At 38.0% G+C, this 16963-nt stretch overlaps 1 protein-coding gene across 1 annotated transcript in view; it reads right to left on the bottom strand.

The window, feature by feature from the left end:
- UBR3 (ubiquitin protein ligase E3 component n-recognin 3) overlaps positions 1-16963 on the bottom strand; it is a 336759-nt gene that overhangs the window by 268206 nt on the left and 51590 nt on the right. Inside the window, exon 3 of the mRNA XM_073218714.1 lies at positions 8489-8647. Within this exon, the coding sequence (XP_073074815.1) occupies positions 8489-8647 (159 nt within the window). The remainder of the gene's footprint in view (positions 1-8488; positions 8648-16963) is intronic.

The following is a 16963-nucleotide window of genomic DNA, read 5'->3' on the forward strand; positions in this document are numbered from 1 at the left end:
ACTGTGTTTTCTCTGTTCTCTAGATTAGAGATAATCTATTGCACTATCTTGAAATTCACTGAATCTTTCTTCAAACCTCTCCAATCCGTTCCTAACCCGTACAGTGAATTTTCAACTCATTTATTGCATTCTACAAACTGGAATTTCTTTTTTTAATTTGTTTACATTTCTTTGCTTAGATTCCTTATTTCTTCACTCATTAACATATTTTTCTGTAATTCTTTGAACAGATTTCCTTTAATTTTTTGAACATATTTACACTGGTTGCTGTAATATCTTTATCTGCTGAATCCAACAACAGGATCACTCCAAAGTCAATTTCTACAGACCATTTTTCTTGGTTATAGTACACAATTTCCAATTTTCTTCAATGCCCTGTAGTTTTTATACTGGATATTCAAATGACAACAGTGTCAAATCTGGATTCTCCTATCTTCCTTTGAAGAGTTTTAATTTTAATTCTAAAAGATGGTTCAATTAACAGTCTGATTACAAAGAACTATGAAGGATTGGTTTTTACACTTCGCAAAGAGCACACATGTAGAAGGCTTACAGTTATCAAAAGACCCTCTAAATGGACAGGAATAATCTCCAAACTTTGTCTCAACTTGCAGATACTGTGAGGGTTTTAGGCTTCATTAAGACCAACCTACATGTTGGGACAGGATGAGAGATGGCAGCGTGAGAGGTGAGACAGAGGATTCCTCATAAAACTACATACAATAAAGAATATAATTAATACAATTAATCCTGAAAGAGCAACAGAAAAGAGGGCTGTGCCAGAATGCATACACCTGCAGAAAACAGCAGACCCCCAGAACAGGCAAACATTCCAAAGCTGTGGCCTGGCGGGACCCAAGTACTTCCCCAAACCCAGCTCACTGGCGGGAGGAAGACAAGTGGAGCAGGGATGGAGTGGAGGCCTGGGACTAGTGAATACCAAACTCCAGAGATCTGCTCTGGGAACAAAAACCTGAATTTCATGGTGCTTTCATGATACTCTCATGATAAGAAGATTAGAAAGCTAAGCCAGGCAGAACACCTGGAGAGACAGAGATTCCAGCCACTTGTGGAAAGCAGGGATCCGTATCCACCTGCTTTGGGACAAAAGAAAAGTAGGCAGTCTGAGAGTCTTCCTAACAAAGAAGCCCTTAGCAAGAGGGCTGCTAAAGAGGCAAGGATTGCAAACAGCTTACTGCTCAGGAGAAAGGACAGGTAGACAAAATTGTTCGGGTGCACTCTGCCCCAGGAGTTTGAGAGCCTTCATGATCTTCAGATGCTCCAGGTCCCTGACTGGCTACACAGCTCCAAGGACCCCCTATGAGACGCAGCCTACTGCGCCTTTCTCCCAGCAAGCCCCACCTGGCTCACAAACCGGCAAAACCTACCCTGGCATTAGGCCTGCCAGAGGGAAGATCTGTGTACAGGAACTACAAATGCAAAGCATAGAGGCTTATACCTGTGTGATCAGCCCACTGGTTCAGGGAGTGGAGACAGGCATAGCAGCCCAGGAGAAGGAAACAGCTCTTAACTCCCCCCAGGCACCAATACTAGTCCCCTGCGATACCGGACATTGCTTCAGGGGCAGAGCAGCTCCAGAGAGTAGAGTTCTGCATGCTAGAGGGCACCATATACAAATACGGAATGGCAGAGAAACCTGGTTCAAAGTAAAATAATTAATACAACTCCTGAGAAAGATTTAAATGACATCAACCTCATAAATCTTTCTGAAAGGGAGTTCAAAATAAAAATCATTAACATGCTCATGGAGGTATGAAAAGATATTCAAGAACTCAGGAATGAATTTTGGTCAGAGATCCAATCGCTGAAGAGCACAATGGAGGGTATTAAAAGCAGATTAGATATGGTGGAAGAGATGAAAAATGAAATAGAAACTAGAGAAGAGGAATACAAAGAGGCTGAGGCACAGAGAGAAAAAGGATATCCAAGAATGAAAGAATATTGAGAGAACTGTGTGACCAATCCAAACGGTACAATATTCGCATTGCAGGGGTACCAGAAGAGATAGGAAAAGGGATAGTAAGTGTCTTTCAGGAAGTAATTGTGGAGAACTTCCCGAATATGGGGAAGGAGATAATCTCTCAGACCATGAAGATTCACAGATCTCCCAAAACAAGGAACCCAAGGAAGACAACACCAAGACATATAGAAATTAATAGCAGCCAGAAAGAGAAATAAAATCACATACAAAGGAAAGCCCATGGGGCTATCATCACACTTCTCAACAGAAACATTATAGGCCAGAAGGGAGTGGCATGATATATTTAATGCAATGAAGCAGAAGGGCCTCGAACCAAGATTATCCAGAAAGATTATCATTTAAATTTAAAGGAGGAATTAAACAATTACAAGATAAGGAAAAGCTGAGTGAATTTACCTCCCACAAACAATCTCGATAGTGTATTTTGGAGGGAATGCTGTAGATGGAAGTGTTCCTAATCTTGTGCTCCTAAGTTGCCTGTCATCAGGCAAAATAAAACCACAGTAAAGAAAGAAGCAAATGCAAAATTAAATTAACTATCCCCATAGTCAATCAAGGGATACACAAAGAGTACAGAATATAATACCTAATATATAAAGAATGGAGGAGGAAGAAAAAGGAGGAGAAAAAAACAAAGAACTTTTAGATTGTGTTTGTAATAGCATATTAAGTGAGTTAAGTTAGACTCTTAGATATGAGGAAGTTAATCCTGAAACCTTGATAACCATGAATCTAAAGCCTGCAATGGCAATAAGTACATACCTATCAATAATCACCCTAAATGTAAATGGACTGAATGTACGAATAAAAAGACATAGAGTCAATGAATGGTTAAAAAAGGAAACCTATCTATATGCTGCCTACAAGAGACTAACTTTTAACCCAAACACATACACGGACTAAAAGTGAGAGGATGGAAAACGATATTTCATGCAACCAATAGGGAAAGAAAAGCAGGAGTTGCAGTACTTGTATCAGGCAAAATAGACTTCAAAACAAAGAAACTCACAAGAGACAAAGAAGGACATTACATAATAATAACAAGGTCAATCCAACAAGAAGATATAACCATTATAAATATCTATGCACCCAACACAGGAGGACTGCATATGTGAAACAAATACTAACTGAATTAAAAGGGGAAAGAGAATGCAATGCATACATTCTAGGAGACTTCAACACACCACTCACTCTGAAGGGCAGATCAACCAGACAGAAAATAAGTAAAGACACACAGGCACTGAACAACACAGTAGAACAGATGTACCTAACAGACATCTACAGAACTAAACATCCAGAAGCAGAACACACATTCTACTCAAATACACATGGAACATTTTCAAGAATAGATCATATACTAGGCCACAAAAAGAGCCTTGGTAAATTAAAAAAATTGAAATTGTACCAATCATTTTCTCAGACCACAAAGGTTATGAAACTAGAAATAAATTAGGCAAAGAAAATGAAGAACCTCACAAACAAATGGAGCCTTCACAACATGCTCCTAAATAATCAATGGATCAAGGACCAAATAAAAACAAAGACCAAGCAATATATGGAGAAAAATTAGAACAATAATTCAATAACACAAAACCTGTGGAAAGCAGCGAAGGATGTGCTAAGAGGAAAGTACATTGCAATACGGGCCTACCCCAGGAAAGACAACCAATCCCATCTGAGCAGTCTAAACTCACAATTAATGAAACTAGAAAAAGGAGAACAAATGAGGCCCAAAGGCATTAGAAGGAGGGACATAATAAAGATTACAGCAGAAAAAAATAAAATCGAGAAGAATAAAACAATAGAAGAATTAACAAAAGCAAGAGCTGGTTCTTCGAGAAAATAAGCAAAATAGATAAAACCCTACCCAGACCTATCAAGAAAAAAAGAGAGTCTATCACATAAACAGAATCAGAAAAATCACTACCAACACCAGAGAACTACAAAGAATTATTAGAGAATACTATGAAAAATTATATACTGAAAAACTGGATAACCTAGAAGAAATGGACTACTTTCTAGAAAAATACAACCTTCCAAGGCTGACCAAGGAAGGAACAGAAAATCTGAACACACCAATTACCAGCAATGAAATTGAACTGGTAATCAACAACCTACCTAAGAACAAAACCACTGGACCAGATGGCTTCACCACTGAATTTTATCAAACATATAGTGATGACCTAATACTGATTCCCCTTCAAGTTTTCCAAAAAATAGAAGACTATTTCCAAAAAATACTTCCAAACTCATTCTATGAGGCCAGCATCACTCCAATACCAAAACCAGGCAAGGAAAACACCAAAAAAGAAAATTACACACCACTAGCCCTGATGAACATAGATACAGAAATACTCAACAAAATATTACCAAACCAAATTCAAAAATACATCAAAAAAATCATCCATCATGATCAAGTGGGATTCATCCCAGGGATGCAAGGATGGTACAACACTCAAAAATAAATCAACATAATCCACCACATCAACAAAAAAAGGTCAAAAACCACATAATCATCTCCATAGATGCTGAAAAAGCATTCAACAAAATTCAACATCCATTCATGATAAAAACTCTCAACAAAATGGGTATAGAGGGCAAGTACCTCAACATAATAAAGGCCATATACGACAAACCCACAGCCAACATCATACTCAACAGCGAGAAGCTGAAAGCTTTTCCTCTAAGATCGGCAACAAGACAGGGATACCCACTCTCTCCACTGTTACTCAACACAGTACTGGAGGTCCTAGCCATGGCAATCAGATTAAACAAAGAGATACAAAGCATCCAGATTGGTAAAGAAGAAGTAAAACTGTCACTATTTGCAGATAACATGATATTGTACATAAAAAACCCTAAAGAATCCACTCCAAAACTACAACTAATATCTGAATTAAGCAAAGTTGCAGGATACAAAATTAATACACAGAAATCTGTGGCATTCCTATACACTAACAATGACCTAGCACAGAGATAAATCAGGTAAATAATTCCATTCACAATTGCATCAAGAAGAATAAAATACCTAGGAATAAACCTAACCAAGGAAGAGAAAGACCTATACTCTGAAAACTACAAGACACTCATGAGAGAAATTAAAGAAGACAACAATAAATGGAAACACACCCTGTGCTCATGCATAGGAACAATTAATATTGTCAAAATAGCCATCCTGTCTAAAGCAATCTATAGATTCAAAGCAATTCCTATCAAAATACCAACACCATTCTTCAACAAATTAGAGAAAATCATTCTAAAATTCGTATGGAACCACAAAAGACCCCAAATAGCCAAAACAATCCTGAGAAGGAAGAATAAAGCTGGGGGGATTATGCACCCCAAGTTCAAGCTCTACTACAAAGCTACTACAGTAATCAAGACAATTTGGTACTGGCACAAGAACAGACACATAGACCAATGTAACTGACTAGAGAACCTCATATAAACGGAACCATATATGGTCAATTAATATATGATAAGGGAGCCATGGATATATACAATGGAGAAATGACAGCCTCTTCAACAGCTGGTGTTGGCAATACAAGCAAAAGAATGAAACTGGATTATTATTTCACACCACACACAAAAGTAAACTCAAAATGGATCCAAGTCCTGAATGTACATCATAAAACCATAAAACTCTTAGAAGACAACATAGGCAAAAATCTCCTGAATATGAGCATGAGCAACTTCTTCCTGAACGCATCTCCTCAAGCAAGGAAAACAAAAGCAAAAATGAACTCACAGGACTGTATCAAACTAAAAAGTTTTTGTATGGCAAAGGACACCAACAGAACAAAAAGGCATCTTTTTTGTATGGGAGAATATATTTGTAAATGAAATATCCAACAAGGTGTTAACATCCAAAATATATAGAGAACTTACATGCCTCAACACCCAAAAAGCAAATAACCTGATTAACAAATGGGCAGAGGATAAGAAGAAACAGTTCTCCAAAGGAAGAAATTCAGATGGCCAACAGACACATGAAAAGATGCTCCACATCACTAATCATCAGATAAATGCAAATTAAAACCACAATGAGATATCACCTCACACCAGTAAGGATGGCCAGCATCAAAAAGACTAAGAACAACAAATGCTGGCAAGGATGCGGAGAAAGAGGAATTGCTGGTGGGAATGTAAGCTAGTTCAACCATATGGAGAGCAATATGGAGGTTCCTCAAAAAACTAAACACAGAAATACCATTTGAACCAGGTTTCCCACTCCCTGAAATTTACCCAAAGAATACAACTTGTCAGATTCAAAAAGACATATGCACCACTATGTTTATCACAGCACTATTTACAATAGCCAAGATATGGTAGTAACCTAAGTGTTCATCATTAGATGAATGGATAAAGAAGATGTGGCACATATACACAATGGAATATTATTCAGCCATAAGAAGTAAACAAATCCTGCCGTTTGCAACAACATGGATGGAGCTAGAGGGTATTATGCTCAGTGAAATAAGCCACGTGGAGAAAGACAAGTGCCAAATGATTTTCCTTATTTTTAAAGTGTAACAACGAAGAAAAACTGAAGGAACAAAATAGCAGCAGACTCAGAGACTCCAAGAAAGAACTAGTGGTTACCAAAGGGGAGGGGTGTGGGAGGGCAGGTGGGGAGGGAGGGAGAAGGGGATTGAGGTGTACTATGTTTAGTACACATGATGTGGGCAATCACAGGGAAAACAGTGTTGCACAGAGAAGGCAAATAGTGAATCTGTGGCATCTTACTACACTGATGGATAGTGACTGCACTGGGGTATGGGTGGGGACTTGATAATATGGGTAAATGTAATAACCACATGCTTTTTTCATGTGAAATCTTCATTAGAGTGTATATCAATAATACCTTATTTAAAAAATTAAAAAAAAAAAAGAAATGACCAACCTAAAGTAGACCTTAATCTAGTGTTTAGCTTTCTGGTGTCTCAGCTAGACGTCTGGGTATTAACATGGTCCCTTTAGTTCTGGCGGGTTGAAATGCCAATGTCTCCCAACATTGCTTAACTTCTAATATCTCTAACTCTACTTTTAACCCCACTGCAGTTACTCTCTAATAAGCATTAGGTAGTCTCATCCTGTATATTTATATCTCATTCCTCAGCAAAGCACTGTCAGGGGTCTCCATATGTCTGCCCCACCACCTCTTGGTATTTGGCCCCAAAGATTCCACACCTTCCAACTGCTTCAGCTTCCCTAAACTGTGATTTTTGCCTCCTTTGTTCAGTTGGACCACCATCCTCTGCTTCAATGTCTGTTTGTTGCCCCTACAGTCAGGAAGTTACCCCCAGACAAAGATTCAGATTAATTGTGGGACTCATCTCACCCTTTTCCTTTCTCTCAAAGGTTTACAGTCTTGTATTGTGCAATACCTGAAATGAGTTGTTACCTTACATTTCTTTCCAGTTTTAGGTTGTTTACAACATAAGGGCTAGTCCAGTAGTCAGAAGAAAAAGATGTACTCTACTTGGAATCTAACCTCATCCCATTATCACCCAACTTCTCTCACTCTCTAGCTAAATGAATTTCTCTCAATCAGTAGGATTTAATTATCACTTACTCAGTGAAGCCTCCCTACCTTCCCCATCAGTGAAATTACATCTCCTTTCTATAAAAACTTGCCCTACCCTCTAACAGCACTTGCTACACCTTATAATTACACAATTTTTTGGTTTTATTAATGTAATCTCACTCATTAGACCATAAGCTTTATAAGGACAGTCATAGGGCTACCTCGTTTACCATTTCTGTTCCCCACCCCAAACTCTAGTACATAGTCCAAACTCAAGCACATAGTGGGTGCTTAGTAAGTATGTGCTGAAAAAATTAATATATCAGATAAGACTATCTCTAACAGTCAATAATAAACATGAAGTTTCACCACTGCAGAGAAAGAAGATAAATTTCAACTTTCAAAACATGTTCAAGAGCCAGCAAAAATAATGCTATTTAAAATATTTATAACAAGATTTTTAAATACTTTATATCTATTAATTATAGTATAAATCTCAGCTGAATGGTGTAAAAACTAAAGTATCTTATATAACAGTATATCTTGCATGAACATAATCAACAAATTTCAAATTTTATAACTTAAACTCTAAATTACTATAAAATCCTAGGCCATACAATCCAAAAGTTAGAATAATAAAAGCCAAGATACAGAAGTGCTTGCTGTCATTGTTTGGAAAAAAGGAAGTAAAGTATAATTATGAATATGTCACACCGAAAGTTAATCAGGAGACCTAGATTCTAGTCCCAACTCCAATGTAAGTTAGTTGTGAGGTCTAGAACCAGTCATTTAATATTTCTGGGACTCAGTTTCTTCATCCATAAGTACTCCTAATAACCTCCAATTTTAGCATTCTTTGAAAAAAAATCTACATTTTTTAAGTTCTAAAATACATAATTTCTTATGATTATAGCAACAAGGTAAATTTTAACTTACTTCTACTATAACATTTTACTCACCAGAAGTCAGATCTTTGTAGTTTTGTTGGTTTGTCAAAACCTTAGTAAGAACAGACCGCATTGCTCCTCCCATTTTGGTCAGATCTTCTAAAAAGGAAATCTGAGGTTCCAAAAGCTGAAGGACTTTGTTAAGGTCTTTTTCTGATGGTACATCAGCTGCTAAAAAATAAAAAAAAAAAAAAAATATATATATATATATATATAAATAGCTTTAAAATATTTTGCTAAGAATAGCAATATTTTATTCTTCTAAAATTGAGTGACTTGGATGACACTATTTTATAATCAAAAAAGTTAATATAAAGAACTCTGTTTAGAAGGTAGGTGTGTGTCTACTCAGCACCCAACCTAAGAAAGACTTGCTCAGGAATTCAGTCCTCTGATAAAAGGTTGATGGAAATAGGACTTTACAAGGTATTAAGCATTAATTGTTGTAAAAAGCATTTAATTTGAGGGTCCTATACTTCCAGATACAAATATATAACCATAGATCAGTTTCAAAACAAGGTAGTGTTTAAGAAAGAGTATTAGGACAAAATTATGTCAGCTCTAAATTTAAACGTGTGAAATAAATAACCCATCATCTATCATATTCCAAAAATACATACTCATGTTAACTAGAGGCCAAAGCAATGAAAATGAAAACCTGTTTTCATAAACATGAATGTTTTTACTAAAACAATTTTAAAATACCAGGCAAGATTTGCCTAGTAGAGCAAGAAGGAGAGAAAAGAAATTTAGACAGCAACTGAAAAAATATTTAAGAGGGAAAGAATAAAGAAGTGTTTTAGAGAAACCAAGTTCTCAAAGGAACAAATGAAGAGAGATTTGAGCTTAGACATAATTGACTGAAAGAAGAATACATATATAGGAGCTAACAGGGTCTGTGTACCCAAGAAAAGGGACATCAATTCCACTCAACTTGTGTTCAGCATCTTCTATATAACAGGCAATACAAAGCAAAACTGAATAAGGCATACTTCCAAGGAACTCTTGTTATTCAAAGATGATCTGTGAATGAATTTCTAGATAACTAACTCCTGGGATGCAAAAAAACAAAAAACCTTACTTTGTAAGTGGAAAACTGAATCAGTGTATTATTCAATTTTATTCTCCCCGATGACTTATGTAGTAATACAGCAGATGCTCAATTAACATTTGTTCTTAGTTTCCGGGGGTTCTAACACCAGTTCTGACACCAGTCTGAAAATGGTAGTGTGAAATAAGAAATGGAACTCAATGCAATTATCAAAGCACAAGCTCTCTGAGCTTCATTATATTGGAATAGAATATTTAAAGAATTTCTTTAACTTTAAATTTTAAACAGTGATCTCTCCACAAAGCAATGCAGTAATTTTTTGGCATAGACAGAAAAAATTAATGCTGAGCACAAGTGGTAATACAGAGAGGAAAGCTTCTTGTACCTAAGTTCATGAAGCTCATCTTAAGACAAAAAAGTGCTTCCATTCATTCCTTTATATTTTCAGATAATGGTAACAATTATCAAAGCCATGTACCTTTGTCATCTACCTTTTAGAGCTGCTAAATATCACCAAATGAAAAAATATGTAAGTATATTTTTGTATTGACTGCATAAATTAATGGCCAGTTATTAAGGCTGTCAAAATGATTTCTACCTATTATTTCCCTAAAATATGACACCTGTAATACAAAATGTAAATTTCCAAAAAGTCTGTTAATTAATATATAAGAAATAACACACAACGCAAGTTCAGAGTCACTGAGAGGGGGCGGAGCCAAGATGGTGGCATGAGAGGAGCAGTGGAAATCTCCTCCCAAAACCACATATATCTATGAAAATATAACAAAGACAACTCTTCCTAGAACAGAGACAAGAGGACACAGGACAACATCCAGACCACATCCACACCTGTGAGAACCCAGCGCCTCGCAAAGGGGGTAAGATACAAGCTCCAGCCCAGTGGGACCAGAGCGCCCCTCCCCCCAGATCCCAGCAGGAAGAGAGCAGTCGGAGCCAGGAGGAACAGAGGGCCCAGGACTGCTGAACACCCAGCTCCAGCCATCCGCACCAGAGAGCAGACACAGTGCATGCACGGGGCCCTGGATACTAGAGAAACAGGCCAGCAGGACCGGTGAGCAGATACCAGAGGCCGGCACCGGAGAACAAACAAAAGTGAGTGGCCATTTTTTTTTCCTTCTATTTTTAGAGAGTGCTTTTTAGAAGTCTTAAAGGGACAGGGACCCCAATACTAGGGAAAGAGGGCAGCAAGACCGGTGAGCGGGTGCCTGAGGCCGGCGCCAGAGAACAAAGAAATGCGAGCGGTCATTCTTTTTTTTTTTTTTGGTGAGTGCTTTCTGGAAGTCCTACAGGGACAGGGACCCCAATACTAGGGAAACAGGACAGCAAGACCAGTGAGCGGGTGCCTGAGACCAGCGCCTGAGGACAAAGAAAATCGCGCGTTTTTCTTTATTTTTAATTATTTAATTTTTTGTTGTTGTTGTTGCTGTTGTTGTTTTGGTTTGGAGAGTGCTTTTTGGAAGTCTTAAAGGGACAGGGCAGGACACTTAGTCCAGGGGCAGAGAATCTGGGGATCTCTAGGGACTCGAACCCCATGAGCAGCAGGGAGAACGGAGGCCCCTTATGGAGATAAATAGCCTCCCGGCCACTCCCCCTCCAACCGGGCTCCACCATTTTGGAGCAGCAGCCTGAGCCAGGCAAGGCCCACCATAACAGCGGAGATAAACTCCATAGCAGCCAGGCAGGAAGCAGAAGCCCTGTCTGTGCACAGCTGCCCAGCACAAGCCACTAGAGGACGCTATTCTCCCAGGAGAGGAAGGCCACAAACCAACAAGAAGGAAAGTTATTCCAGCAGTCACTAGTCCCAGCTCTGCAAACTATCTCTATCACCATGAAAAGGCAAAACTACAGGCAGACAAAGATCACAGAGTAAACACCTGAGAAGGAGACAGACCTAACCAGTGTTCCTGAAAAAGAATTCAAAATAAAAATCATAAACATACTGACGGAGATGCAGAGAAAAATGCAAGAGCAAAGGGATGAAGTCCGGACGGAGATCACAGATGTCAGGAAGGAGGTCACAGAAGTAAAACAAACCCTGGAAGGATTTATAACCAGAATGGATAAGATGCAAGAGGCAACTGAAGGAATAGAAACCAGAGAACAGGAACGTATAGAAGCTGACATAGAGATAAAAGGATCTCCAGGAACAAAACAATACTAAGAGAACTATGTGACCAATACAAAAGGAATATCTCTATTATAGGGGTACCAGAAGAAGAAGAGAGAGGAAAAGGGATACAAAGTGTCTTTGAAGAAATAAGTGCTGAAAACTTCCCCAAACTGGGGGAGGAAATAATCGAACAGACCACGGAAATACACAGAATCCCAAACAGAAAGGATCCAAGGAGGACAATATCAAGACACATAATAATTAAAATAGCAAGGATCAAGGACAAGGAAAGAGTTTTAAAGGTAGCTAGAGAGAAAAAGGTCACCTATAAAGGAAAACCCATCAGGCTATCATCAGACTTCTCAATAGAAACCCTACAGGCCCGAAGAGAATGGCATGATATATTTAATACAATGAAACAGAAGGGCCTTGAACCAAGGATACTATATCCAGCACGACTATCATTTAAATATGATGGCAGGATTAAACAATTCCCAGACAAGCAACAGCTGAGGGAATTTGCTTCCCACAAATCACCTCTACAGGGCATCTTACAGGGACTGCTCTAGATGGGAGCACTCCTAAAAAGAGCACAGAACAAAACACCCAACATATGAAGAATGGAGGAGGAGGAATAAGAAGGGAGAGAAGAAAAGAATCTCCAGACAGTATATATAACAGCTCAATAAGCAAGCTAAGTTAGGAAGTAAGATACTAAAGAGGCTAACCTTGAAACTTTGGTAACCATGAATTTAAAGGCTGCAATGGCAATAAGTACATATCTCTCAATAGTCACCCTAAATGTAAATGGACTTAATGCACCAATCAAAAGACACAGAGTAATAGAATGGATAAAAAAGCAAGACCATCTATATGCTGCTTACAAGAAACTCACCTCAAACCCAAAGACATGCACAGACTAAAAGTCAAGGGATGGAAAAACATATTTCAGGCAAACAACAGTGAGAGAAAGCAGGGGTTGCAGTACTAATACCAGACAAAATAGACTTCAAAACAAAGAAAGTAACAACAGATAAAGAAGGACACTATATAATGATAAACGGCTCAGTCCAACAAGAGGATATAACCATTATAAATATATATGCACCCAACACAGGAGCACCAGCATATGTGAAACAAATACTAACAGAACTAAAGGGGAAATAGACTACAATGCATTCATTTTAGAAGACTTCAAAACACCACTCACCCCAAAGGACAGATCCACCGGGCAGAAAATAAGTAAGGACACACAGGCACTGAACAACACACTAGAACAGATGGACCTAATAACATCTATAGAACTCTACATCCAAAAGCAACAGGATATACATTCTTCTCAAGTACACATGGAACATTCTCCAGAACAGACCACATACTAGCCCACAAAAAGAGTCAGTAAATTCCAAAATATTGAAATTCTACCAACCAATTCTTCAGACCACAAATATATAAAACTAAAAATAAATTCTACAAAAAAAACAAAAAGGCTCACAAACACATGGACATTTAACAACATGCTTCTAAATAATCAATGGATCAACAAACAAATCAAAATACAGATCAAGGAATATATACAAACAAATGACAACAACAACACAAACCCCAACTTCTGTGGGACGCAGCGAAAGCAGTCTTAAGAGGAAAGTATATAGAGATCCAGGCACACTTGAAGAATGAAGAACAATCCCAAATGAATAGTCTAACATCACAATTATCGAAACAGAAAAAACAAGAACAAATGAGGCCTAAAGTCAGCAGAAGGAGGGACGTAATAAAGATCAGAGAAGAAATAAACAAAATTGAGAAGAATAAAACAATAGCCAAAATCAATAAACCAAGAGCTGGATTTTTTGAGAAAATAAACAAAATAAACGAGCCTCTAGACAGACTTATTAAGAGAAAAAGAGAATACACATCAACAGAATCAAAAATGAGAAAGGAAACATCACGACGGACCCAACAGGAATACAAAGAATTATTAGAGACTACCATGAAAACCTGTATGCTAAGAAGCTGGAAAACCTAGGAGAAATGGACAACTTCCTAGAAAAATACAACCTTCCAAGACTGAACAAGGAGGAAACACAAAATCTAAATAAACCAACTAGCAGCAAAGAAATTGAAGCGGTAATCAAAAACCTACCCAAGAAAAAAACCCCTGGGCGAGATGGATTTACCTCGGAATTTTATCAGACATACAGAGAAGATATAATACCCATTCTCCTTAAAGTTTTCCAAAAAATAGAAGAGGAGGGAATACTCCCAAACTCATTCTATGAAGCCAACATCACCTTACTAACAAAACCAGGCAAAGACCTCACCAAAAAAGAAACCTACACACCAATATCCCTGATAAACGTAGATGCAAAAATACTCAACAAAATATTAGCAAACCAAATTCAAAAATACATCAAAAGGATCATACACCACAACCAAGTGGGATTCATCCCAGGGATGCAAGGATGGTACAACATTAGAAAATCCATCAACATCATCCACCACATCAACAAAATGAAAGACAAAAACTACTTGATTATCTCCATAGATGCTGAAAAAGCATTCGACAAAATTCAAAATCCATCCATGATAAAAACTCTCAGCAAAATGGGTATAGAGGGCAAGTACCTCAACATAATAAAGGCCATATATGACAAACCGACAGTCAACACCATACTGAACAGCGAGAAGCTGAAAGCTTTTCCTCTGAGATCGGGAACAAGACAGGGATGTCCACTCTCCCCACTGTTATTTAACATAGTACTGGAGGTCCTAGCCACGGCAATCAGACAAAACAAAAAAATACACAGAATCCAGATTAGTAAAGAAGAAGTTAAACTGTCATTATTTGCAGATGACACGATATTGTACATAAAAAACCCTGAAGACTCCACTCCAAAACTACTAGAACTGATAATTGGAATACAGCAAAGTTGCAGGATACAAAATAAACACACACAAATCTGTGGCTTCCTATACAGAAACAATGAGCCCATAGAAAGAGAAATCAGGAAAACAATTCCATTCACAATTGCATCAAAAAGAATAAAATACCTAGGAATAAACCTCACCAAAGAAGTGAAAGACCTATACCCTGAAAACTATAAGGCACTGTTAAGAGAAGTTAAAGAGGTCACTAACAAATGGAAACTCATCCAATGCTCTTGGCTAGGAAGAATTAATATCATCAAAATGGCCATCCTGCCCAAAGCAATATATAGATTTGATGCCATCCCTATCAAATTACCAACAACATCCTTCAACGAACTGGAACAAACAATTCAAAAATTCATATGGAAACACAAAAGACCCTGAATAGCCATAGCAATCCTGAGAAAGAAGAATAAAGTGGTGGGGATCTCACTCCCCAACTTCAAGCTCTACTACGAAGCCATAGAAATCAAGACAATTTGGTACTGCCACAAGAACAGAGCCACAGACCAGTGGAACAGATTAGAGACTCCAGAAATTAACCCAAACATATATGGTCAATTAATATTTGATAAAGGAGCCATGGACATACACTGAGGAAATGACAGTCTTTTCAACAGATGGTGCTGGCAGAGCTGGACAGTTACATGAAAGAGAATGAAACTGGATCGCTGTCTAACCCCATACACTAAAGTAAATTCAAAATGGATCAAAGACCTGAATGTAAGTCATGAAACCATAAAACTCTTAGAAAAAAACATAGGCAAAAACCTTTTAGACATAAACATGAGTGACCTCTCCTTGAACATATGTCCCTGGGCAAGGAAAACAACAGCAAAAATGAACAAGTGGGACTATATTAAGCTGAAAAGCTTCTGTACAGCAAAAGACAACATCAATAGAACAAAAAGGAACCCTACAGTATGGGAGAATATACTTGAAAATGACAGATCCAATATAGGCTTGACGTCCAAAATGTATAAAGAGCTCACCCACCTCAACAAACAAAAAACAAACAATCCACTTAAAAAATGGGCAGAGGAACTGAACAGACAGTTCTCCAAAAAAGAAATACAGATGGCCAACAGACACATGAAAAGATGCTCCACATTACTAATTATCAGAGAAATGCAAATTAAAACTACAATGAGATATCACCTCACACCAGTAAGGATGGCTGCCATCCAAAAGACAAACAACAAATGTTGGCGAGGCTGTGGAGAAAGGGGAATCCTCTTACACTGCTGGTGGGAATCTAAATTAGTTCAACCATTGTGGAAAGCAGTATGGAGGTTCATCAAAATGCTCAAAACAGACCTACCATTTGACCCAGGGATTCCACTCCTAGGAATTTACCCTAACAACGCAGCAATCAAGTTTGAGAAAGACAGATGCACCCCTTTGTTTATTGCAGTACTATTTACAATAGCCAAGAATTGGAAGCAACCTAAATGTCCATCGGTACATGAATGGATAAAGAAGATATGGTACATATACACAATGGAATACTACTCAGCCATAAGAAGAGGGCAAATCCTACCATTTGCAGCAACATGGATGGAGCTGGAGGGTATTATGCTCAGTGAAATAAGCCAAGTGGAGAAAGAGAAATACCAAATGATTTCACTCATCTGTGGAGTATAAGAACAAAGGAAGAACTGAAGGAACAAAACAGCAGCAGAATTACAGAACCCAAAAATGGACTAACAGGTACCAAAGGGAAAGGGACTCGGGAGGATGGGTGGGTAGGGAGGGATAAGGAGGAGGGGGAAGAAAGGGGGTATTAAGGTTAGCATGCATGGAGGTGAGGGAGAAAGGGGAGGGCTGTACAACACAGAGAAGACAAGTAGTGATTCTACAACATTTTGCTATGCTGAAGGACAGTGACTATAAAGTGGTTTATAGGGGGGACCTGGTATAGGGGAGAGCCTAGTAAACATAATATTCTTCATGTAAGTGTAGATTAAAGATAAAAAAATTTAAAAAAAAGAAAGAAAGAAAAGGGGGATTACTCCTTGATAGGATAAAACTAACTGTAAATCAATGATTAATGCATGCTTTAAATATCCTTAATTTTGATCACTTAAAGGGTGTCAGATGATCGGCTATGGAGGTACACTTTGCTGATAATATTCCTTTCTCTTAAAAAAAAAAAGCAGTTCCTGTGTGGTGACCTCCAATGAGTTCTACACAGTGGTATAAAGGGCATATCAAAGTGTGGGCAAATTGTCTTTTTCTGTTTATACAAAGGATCAAAGCCTAATTTGGTTACCCAGAAAATGAACTAAGATACGATATGAAGAAGAACTTCCAACATCAGCACTCTCTGGAAGAGTCATACCAGAAGATGATCATCAAAAAACCTCAACAA

The sequence above is a fragment of the Manis javanica genome, chromosome 12 (genome assembly GCF_040802235.1).
Source record: "Manis javanica isolate MJ-LG chromosome 12, MJ_LKY, whole genome shotgun sequence".
In the NCBI taxonomy this organism is placed as follows: domain Eukaryota; kingdom Metazoa; phylum Chordata; class Mammalia; order Pholidota; family Manidae; genus Manis; species Manis javanica.